Genomic DNA, 10,344 nt, shown 5'->3' on the forward strand with positions numbered 1-10,344 from the left:
AGGAGCTCCCATCATGCCTTTGTGGTGTTTAACATGAGCCTTTCTTAGCCTCAGTTTGGTTCATCCGCCCTCATGTCCATATATGGTCATTTCTGGGTCAAAAATGTCATGAGTGCAGTTTCCGTATTTGGTCTTGGACCCATGTGACCAAACCTCCGCTCGTCGTCTTCTAAAGGTGAGCGTCGTCTGGAGGCCGGCGCCATGGTGCTGGCCGACCGCGGTGTGGTCTGCATCGACGAGTTCGATAAGATGTCGGACATGGACCGCACGGCCATCCACGAGGTGATGGAGCAGGGCCGCGTCACCATCGCCAAAGCCGGCATCCACGCACGACTCAACGCACGCTGCTCGGTGCTCGCCGCCGCCAACCCGGTCTACGGCAGGGTAAGGACTGAAACCAGGGCTGTCAAACTCATTTTAGTCCAGTTCCATATTCAGCTAAATTTGATCTGCCGTGGGCCGGACCAGAAAAATAAAAACAGAATAGTCTATAAATAATGACAACTACAAATTTTTGTCTCTGTTTTAGCGTAAAAAAAACAATATTAAATTATGAATGTACTTACTTTTATAAACTATCCAAAAAAAAAAAAACCCTGAAAAACTGAAATTTAAACTAAAAAAACGTAAGAAAATTTAGTGCAATTTTCTCAGTCTTCTTCCTCCACTTCTCATTAGTCCATGTGCATTCTGGATCAGATCTACAAAGACACTAAACACTGAGGAACAGGAAGAAAAATTATTAAAAATTGTGCTTAATTTTCTTTAGACATTTCAGGTTGTTCATATTTGTTCAGTTTATTCACATTTTATTGTTACAGGATATTTTCATAATTCAATGTTATTTTTTGCACTAAAACAAAGAAAAAAATGGAAGTTGTTAATTCTCAATTTTTTTTGGCTTAATTGAAGATTTTTTTTAGTTTAAGATTTTTTTTTTTTTTTTTTTGCTTAATTCAACTTTTTTTTTTTACTTAAAGCTCTACCGTATGATGTGGCATTTCTATACTTTTGTCATCTTCAAATGCTCCTGATAAGTGTGTCAAACTAAAATGTAAAAGAAATCCACCAGGTATTGAAACTCAAAAATGTTTAATTCTCATATATTTCTGATAAAAGTCTGACCAATCATTTTATTCAGTCTGAATGAAATAATTGGTCGAACCTGACTGAGCCTCCTGTCAATCCTCCATTACGGCCGTCCAGCATCCAATATGTGTCCCTCTGAATCTGATGTTTCACTGGTGCTGCTTCTCCTGTCACTGACCACAGTCTGTCTAGGATGTGAATGATAGAACTGACATGCACATGTGGAAGGGAAAAACCGATTTATGAACAGAAACAACAACTGAGGAGAACAAACAGAAGTCTGATGAATGAAGGATGGAGATAAAAGTCCGAAAGTCAGCTGTACTGGACTGAACAGGTCTGCACAAAGCTCAGCTTTTCTGACCGTGGGGCTCATACAGGTACATGTACCTGGTGTCACACATGTGGGATTATGGAAGATGATAGATGTATGGACTATGAAACTTCAAATGTACACGGAAAATTCGCGGAGGCCACGCGTTCACAGTGCGCGCGCCTGTCGCCGGGGCACGATAAGGTGCAGTGAAGACACTGAGCCAGCACTGCACAGACCACACCCTTAAATACAGACCACACCCTTAAACACAGGGTCTACTGATGGAACAGGAGCCGCGGGCCCGCAGCAGGTGGATGATGTATCTGATTACTGAGGGAGGGGTCCGCGGACACGCCAAAACGGACCGGACCTCCGCCTCTGCTTCCTCCTCCGTTTCCATCGTGCATCAGGTGAGAGGAGGAGGAGGAGCCTCAGCTCAGACAAAGGAGAAGTGGGCGGGGCTTTGGAGGGAGGCGGGTTGTTCATGTTCAGACTTTTACTAAGTGCTGTGAGAAATGCCACATCGGTAGGTAGAGCTTTAATTGAAGATGTTTTTTAACTTAATTGAAGATTTTTTTTTTTGGCTTAATTCAAGATTTTTTTACTTGATTGAAGATTTTTTTTACTTAATTCAAGGTGTTTTGCTAAATTTGAGATTTTTTTTTTAGCTTAATTTAAGATTATTTTTACTTAATTGAAGATTTTTATTTTTTTTGGCATAATTGAAGATTTTTTTCCTTAATTCAAGCTAAATTTTTTTTTTTTTTTTTTTCTTAATTCAGTTCAAGACTGTGGAATTTCTGCACTTGGCAAAAACATCCCAGGGGCTGAACTGGACCCTTTGGGGGGACGCATTTGGCCCCTGGGACGCATGTTTGACACCCCTGACCTAAACAGTCCAAATGTGCCCCCCCACCCCCCACTAACCGACATGTTTGTGCTGTCCCAGTATGACCAGTACAAAACCCCCATGGAGAACATCGGGCTCCAGGACTCCCTGCTGTCCCGGTTCGACCTGCTCTTCATCATGTTGGACCAGATGGACCCGGAGCAGGACCGGGAGATCTCAGACCATGTCCTGAGGATGCACCGGTACCGGGACCCCCGAGAACAGGAAGGAGCAGGTACTGGGGGGGGGGGGGGTAAAATATATACACCACAGTACACTTTAAAACAGAACCAAACAGACTTTAGATTAATGATGCTTTCAAGTAAACACCATGGAACCTTTAACAGTGACTAAAATGAACTAAAAAAAAGAATAAAATAAGGAAGAAAATGAACAAAAACAGCCAAAGAAAATCAATTTAAAAAAAAAAAAGACAAAAATAAGCGACAAGAACAAAATAAGATGCAAACCGAATTAAATTGAAGAAGAAAAAAAACAACTCTTGATTTTTTGATTATATATATTAAATACTAAATAAAATGAAAAAGATGTACAAAAGAAGGAACATGAAAAAATAAGCCTAAAAAATGACTAAAATAACTAAAAAAAAAAAGAAGAAAATAAGGAAGAAAATAAACAAAAACAGCAAAAGTAATCAATAGCATTGACAATCAATTTTTTAAAAAAAGGCAAAAATAATAAGCAACAAGAAGAAAATAAGATGCAAACTGAATGAAATTGAAAAAAAAAAACACACTTGTTTTTTAAATTATATATATTAAATACTAAATAAAATGAAAAAGATATGCTAAATAAATACCATGAAGAAAAAAAAGCAAAAAATGACCGAAATTAATAAAGTAAGCAAGAAAATGAACAAAAACAGTCAAAGAAATCAATACAAAATGAATAAGAAATGGACAAAAATAATAAACAAGAGCAATTTCTCTGAATATTGTTTTGTTTTGTTATCCATGACTGATTTTAGAAAATATCGGTTCTACATTATATCGTGACATTTCATTTCATAATACTGTATCAATATTAAAAGTACTGTATGGATATTTGTAGGTATTTATTCAAATGCAGATATTGTGGAGGTTTGTTCTTTTTTTGTTTCTATTTTATTTATTATTTCACACTCTTTTATTCAATAATGTTCATTCCTCTGTTGGATTGAACTCAAATCCTGTTCTGATGTTCGTTGTGACCTAATAGAATGTGAACATTTGAACAGGATCTGAAACTGGAATGTGTGTAAAACAGAATTTCAGTTTGAACACAGTTGGAACATTTGCTGATAGAACATTAGATCCTGTTGGGATCAAATACAAACGTGTTTAGAATTTGTGCAGATTTATGATGGAATTCAGTTCTTCCAGGAAATAATCATTTAAGAAAAGAAACAAACAAAAAATGTCCTTTTTAACAGTATCATGATATATTGTGATATATCATATCCTGCTTGTGTTGTGGTTTGTGTGGTATCTCCAGGTTCTTGCTGCTCCACAGCCCTGGTCTTGAATCTTAAATGTGTCCTTGGTTCTGTGTGTGTTCCAGCTCTGACTCTGGGTGGAACCGTGGACGTTCTGACCACAGAGGATCCAGATGCAGTGGCAGAAGAACAGGACGAGCTGCAGGTCTACGAGAAACACAACAACCTGCTGCACGGAACCAAGAGGAAGAAGTAGGAGTCTGCCCCGAGGGCGCCGCCGCCATGGCGTCAGGTCGTACGTGTGATCGCAGCGGGCTAAAGACGGCGCTTTGTTTTTGTTTCAGGGACAAGATTCTGAGTAAGGAGTTCATCCGCAGGTACATCTGCATCGCCAAGGCCGTGACGCCGGTGCTGACGGAGGAGGCGGCCGCACACATCGCAGAGGAGTACTCCAGACTGAGGAGTCAGGAGCAGCTGAGCGCCGACATCGCCAGGGTGAGGCGGCGAGGGCGCTCCGGACCCGATACCCAGTACTGGTGTCGGTATCAGTGCGTCCTCCTCTAACAGATAATCTTAGTAGAAGAACTAAGAACTCAATCTAGTTGTTGTGACCCGGTTCTTCTGACCCGGTTCTTCTGGTCCTCCTCAGACCTCACCGGTGACGGCCCGTACCCTGGAGACTCTGATCCGTCTGTCCACGGCGCACGCCAAAGCCCGCATGAGCAAAGCGGTGGAGCGGGAGGACTCGGAGGTGGCGGTGGAGCTGGTCCAGTTCGCCTACTTTAAGAAGGTTCTGATCATCTGGACCGTCAGCACACATGAGGTCTGCGCTGACCCGGGTCCAAGACTCATGGGTTTACTGGGTCACTTTACAGGTTCTGGAGAAGGAGAAGAAACGCTCCAGACGAGAGGAGGAGGAGGAGGAGGAAGAGGAAGAGGAGGAGGAGGAGAGGCAGAGTTCACAGAGACCGAAGAGGAAGAGGTACAGACACACACAGGTCACATGACACTGGGATTATTTACAAACACACGGGTCACATGACACTGGGATTATTTACAAACACACACAGGTCACATGACACTGGGATTATTTACAAACACATAGGTCACATGACACTGGGATTATTTACAAACACACGGGTCACATGACACTGGGATTATTTACAAACACATAGGTCACATGACACTGGGATTATTTACAAACACACACAGGTCACATGACACTGGGATTATTTACAAACACATAGGTCACATGACACTGGGATTATTTACAAACACACGGGTCACATGACACTGGGATTATTTACAAACACACACAGGTCACATGACACTGGGATTATTTACAAACACATAGGTCACATGACACTGGGATTATTTACAAACACACAGGTCACATGACACTGGGATTATTTACAAACACACACAGGTCACATGACACTGGGATTATTTACAAACACACGGGTCACATGACACTGGGATTATTTACAAACACACAGGTCACATGACACTGGGATTATTTACAAACACACGGGTCACGTGACACTGGGATTATTTACAAACACACGGGTCACATGACACTGGGATTATTTACAAACACACACAGGTCACATGACACTGGGATTATTTACAAACACACGGGTCACATGACACTGGGATTATTTACAAACACAGGGGTCACATGACACTGGGATTATTTACAAACACATAGGTCACATGACACTGGGATTATTTACAAACACATAGGTCACATGACACTGGGATTATTTACAAACACACGGGTCACATGACACTGGGATTATTTACAAAGACACGGGTCACATGACACTGGGATTATTTACAAACACACAGGTCACATGACACTGGGATTATTTACAAACACACACAGGTCACATGACACTGGTATTATTTACAAACACACAGGTCACATGACACTGGGATTATTTACAGACACACAGGTCACATGACACTGGGATTATTTACAAACACACAGGTCACATGACACTGGAATTTATTTATTTATTTACAAACAAACACTCACATACACACACAGCCCTTGCCTCCCCTTCAGTGGGCATGGTAATAGTAATCAGATTACTCCAGTATCAATCGGTGTAAACAGGCTGTTGGTCTGTAATAGTAAACAGATTACTCCAGTATTAGTGTGTGTAAACAGGCTTGGGGGGGGGTCTGTAATAATAATCAGATTACTCCAGTATTAGTGGGTGTAAACAGGCTGGTTGTCCTTCAGTCTCTGTAATAGTAATCAGATTACTCCAGTATTAGTGGGTGTAAACAGGTTGGTTGTCCTTCAGTCTCTGTAATAATAATCAGATTACTCCAGTATTAGTGGGTGTAAACAGGCTGGTGGTCCTTCAGTCTCTGTAATAGTAATCAGATTACTCCAGTATTAGTGGGTGTAAACAGGCTGGTTGTCCTTCAGTCTCTGTAATAGTAATCAGATTACTTCCGTTTTCGTATGTGTAAACAGGCTGGTTGTCCTTCAGTCTCTGTAATAGTAATCAGATTACTCTAGTATTAGTGGGTGTAAACAGGCTGGTGGTCCTTCAGTCTCTGTAATAGTAATCAGATTACTCCAGTATTAGTGGGTGTAAACAGGCTGGTGGTCCTTCAGTCTCTGTAATAGTAATCAGATTACTCCAGTATTAGTGGGTGTAAACAGGCTGGTGGTCCTTCAGTCTCTGTAATAGTAATCAGATTACTCCAGTATTAGTGGGTGTAAACAGGCTGGTGGTCCTTCAGTCTGTCTGTAACTCCATGTGTGTCCTGCAGGGGGCGTCGAGGCTCTCAGGGAAGTGAACCCTACAGTCCATACGACTTCAGCGAAGACCAGGACGTCCCCGACAGTAAGGACCTGTTCATGGGTGGGGGGGTTCTGGGGTTTATTTTGAACAGAGGCAGTCTCTGTTTTTCACATACAACTGTTGGTCAAACTCTGCTTTCATGACGTCAGTCGGTTTGTTTCGGTTCAAACTGGAGTTGTGACTTTGGCGTTCCTTCTGCTCAGTTCAAGCCGGAACCCCGAAACCAGCCAGACCGCGGCAACAGGAGCACGAGGCGGAGCCTATGGAGGAGGAGGCGGAGCCTATGGAGGCCACGTCACAGGCTGAAGAGCTTTCTGCAGAAAGGTGGGTGTGAACGGGAAGTGTACGATCAGCTGTTGGACAGAGGTGGACGAAAATATCTGTTCTGCAATAGATGATATTTCATTTCACCATACTGTCTGGATATTAAAAAGTACTGTATCGATATATTTAGGTATTTATTCAAATGCAGATATGACAGAGGTTCATTTTAGTTTTTCTTTATTGTTTATATCTTATTTATTATTATTAACACTGTTTTATTAAATAATGGTTATTTGAAGCATCCTAAAAACACTTTTTACTGAGAGGCAGATGTTCGTTCCTTTGTTGGGATTGAACTACAATAATATTCTGGTGTTAGTTCTGAACTAATAGAATATGAAATCCCAATGCTAGGATCACCATACGATATATCCTGATATATCATGATACTGTTAAAAGGCAATTTTTTGTTTGTTTCATTTTTAAAATGATTATTTCCTGGAAGAACTGAATTCCAGCAGAAATCTGCCCAAATCCTAAACACATTTGTATCTGATCCCAACAGGATCTAATGTTCTATCAGCAAATGTTCCAACTGTGTTCAAACTGAAATTCTGTTTTCCAGACATTCCAGTTTCAGATCCTGTTCAAATGTTCAGATTCTATTAGTTCACAACTAACATCAGAACAGGATTGGAGTTCAATCCAACAAAGGAACCAACATTATTGAATAAAAGAGTGTGAAATAAGAAGAAATAAGATATAAACAAAAACCCAAAAATGAACCTCCACAATATCTGCATTTGAATAAATACCTACAAATATACATACAGTACTTTTAAATATCCATACAGTATTGTGAAATGAAATATTGCGATATATTGCAGAACCCATATTTTCTAACAGCCCTAATGGTAATCACATGACATAATTTTACAGAAACATGAATATTTAACCCACTGGGCTGTGGGTACGGTGTATAATCTGTTCCAGTGGAGTTTAAACATGTTTGGGTGTTTATGTTCAAAGGAAACACACGCAGCGTCAGAAAAGAGATGGAAGGGTTAGAAAATGTAATAAAGTTATGTTTAAAAAAAAGAAGTGTCATTAAAAATGTGAATAACATGAACAACCTGAAATGTCTTAAGAAAAATCAGTGTAATTTGTACCAATATTCAGCCTCAGTTTCTCATTTCTACATGTGCAGTATAACGTACAGAAAATCACATTTAATAACAGGAAGAATATTGGAACTTTTCCACTGATTATACGAAGACAGTTCAGTTCACATTTTTTGTTAAAGGGTAGTTTCTAAATGTAAACATTTTCATGTAATTTGACATTTTTACACTAAAGCAAAGATGGAAATGTGTATTTGTCATTCTTTCTGTGTTCTTCTGGTGCTATTTGACTGGTTCTGATCCACTTCAGATCAGATCGGTCTGTATGTGGAACCTGAACTAACAGGATTTGAATATCCTTTAATCCAGGGGGTCAGACTCCTGTTAGTTCAGCCCAGTTTGATCTGCAGTGGGCCGAACCAGTAAAATAATAACAGTGAAAAAAGTACAATTCTATTCTGATCAGGTTTACATCTGCAAAGTTTCCTTAAAAATCTGAAAAACATGAACAACTGGAATTGTCTGAAGAAAAACAAGTGTAATTTTAACAATACTCTGCCTCGGTTTATCAGTTTATCATTTACACATGTGCGTTAGTCACACAGAACATTTAATAACAGGCAGAATATTGGTACAAATACATTTACTTTTCTTAACACACTTCCGTTTGTTCATATTTGTTCAGGTTATTCACATTTTTTGTAAAAGTACCGTTTGGTAATGTAAACATTTTCATGTAATTTTACTTTTTTACACCAAAAAAACAAAAAGAATATTTGGGGTTGTCATTATTTCTAGGTTATTCTGATAATATTTGACTGGTTCTGACCCAGTTGAAATCTAACTGGACTGTATGTGTGTGTATGTGGAACTGAATTAAAAATGATTTTCACATCATTGATTGTTCAGATCTTCAGTGTAATTTTTGCATTTCACAAATTCATCCCGTGGTCCGGACCAGACCCTTTAGCGGGCCACATGTTTGACACCTGTGCTGTAAATAATGACAACTCCACATTTTTTTGTACAAAAAATAACATTAAATGATGAAAACTATTTTCATCCAAAACAAAAAAGATGTGAATAACTGGAAAAAAAACTGAAATTGCTGAAGAAAAATAAGTAGAATTTTAACAATATTCTGCCTCCACTTATCATTTTACATGTGCATTACAGATCAGATCTACCAAGGCACAAAACGGGCAGAATAGTGTTAAAATTACACTGATTTTTCTTCAGACATTTCAGGTTGTTCATATTTGTCCAGGTTATTGACGTTTAATTATTAAAGGAGATCAGAATTTAATGTTCTTTGCAATAAATCAAAGAGAATGAATTGGTGTTTCCATTATTCATAAGCATGATGTCAGGATTTTTTTCACATTAAACCAAGAAGAACATTTGGAGTCAGTATTTCTCGGTTATTCTGCTGTTTATTTTAGAGTCTGACGCCTTTGACTGTTCGTATGTTCAGGGTAATTTTTGCATTTTGTAAATCCATCCCATGGTCCGGACCGGACCCTTTGGCGGTCTGGTTCTGGCCCAGGGGCCGTATGTTTGACACCTTCTGTTCTAATCCCTTCGTTTTCTTCGTCCAGACTCAAAGAGTTCAAGTCGTCGCTGTTCGCCGTCTTCCAGTCCGCACACGCTCAGTCTGTCAAGATGAAAACCCTGATGGACGACATCAACAAGGAGCGTGGGGTCGGGTTCACGGAGGCCGAGGTCCGGACGGCGCTGGCGCGAATGCAGGACGACAACCAGGTGATGGTGGCCGATGACATCATCTTCCTCATCTAGAGCGGCAGGCGTGGACAACTCCAACTGAAACAGTGACTAAATATGGACACTTCCAGGTGTTTGTTTGACAGTTCCTCAGTGGACCAGTTTGTGTGGAGGTGGATCCATCAGATCCATCAGAACCATCGGATCCGTCAGAACCATCAGAACCCTGCACATGCGTCCAGTCTCATTGTTTCTGTCTGGTTTCGTATTCAGACGTACGACCTTTTCCTTCTGATCAGGACGTTCTCTCCTGTCACCGCTGTTCGTCTCAGTTTGTAAATAGAAAAAGAAAAGTTGTGAAACTGTTAAATATCTGTAGTTGTACTGAACAAATAAAAGTTGATGTAAGAAAAGGACAATGGGTGTTGAATTATGATGAACTTGTTTTACTCCAGTCGGATCTTCTTGGTGTTTGGTCGATAACTCGGACAGATGTGGTTGGATTTATTCCAAGGTTATTAACGACAAACGTCTGTTTTGTCATTTATACGTGTGCATCACAACGTACAGATGACAGCGGATCTACAAATGCACAAAACATTTAGTAACTTGGAGAAACATGAACACAATTAACAGAAAAAAATAAAATGAAGAATAACAAGACCCAAACTTGTACATGAATAAAA

General features: G+C 39.9%; 1 protein-coding gene across 1 annotated transcript in view; it reads left to right on the forward strand.

The window, feature by feature from the left end:
- Positions 1–10,066, forward strand: part of LOC115414904 (zygotic DNA replication licensing factor mcm3) — a 24,215-nt gene extending 14,149 nt beyond the window's left edge. The window contains exons 9-17 of the mRNA XM_030128266.1: positions 176–384; positions 2,355–2,529; positions 3,855–3,981; positions 4,074–4,224; positions 4,379–4,519; positions 4,605–4,711; positions 6,520–6,593; positions 6,755–6,875; positions 9,535–10,066. Coding sequence (XP_029984126.1) covers positions 176–384; positions 2,355–2,529; positions 3,855–3,981; positions 4,074–4,224; positions 4,379–4,519; positions 4,605–4,711; positions 6,520–6,593; positions 6,755–6,875; positions 9,535–9,733 — 1,304 coding nt within the window. The 3' untranslated portion in view covers positions 9,734–10,066. The remainder of the gene's footprint in view (positions 1–175; positions 385–2,354; positions 2,530–3,854; positions 3,982–4,073; positions 4,225–4,378; positions 4,520–4,604; positions 4,712–6,519; positions 6,594–6,754; positions 6,876–9,534) is intronic.
- The last annotated feature ends 278 nt before the right edge of the window (positions 10,067–10,344 follow it).

The sequence above is a fragment of the Sphaeramia orbicularis genome, chromosome 24 (genome assembly GCF_902148855.1).
Source record: "Sphaeramia orbicularis chromosome 24, fSphaOr1.1, whole genome shotgun sequence".
In the NCBI taxonomy this organism is placed as follows: Eukaryota; Metazoa; Chordata; class Actinopteri; order Kurtiformes; family Apogonidae; genus Sphaeramia; species Sphaeramia orbicularis.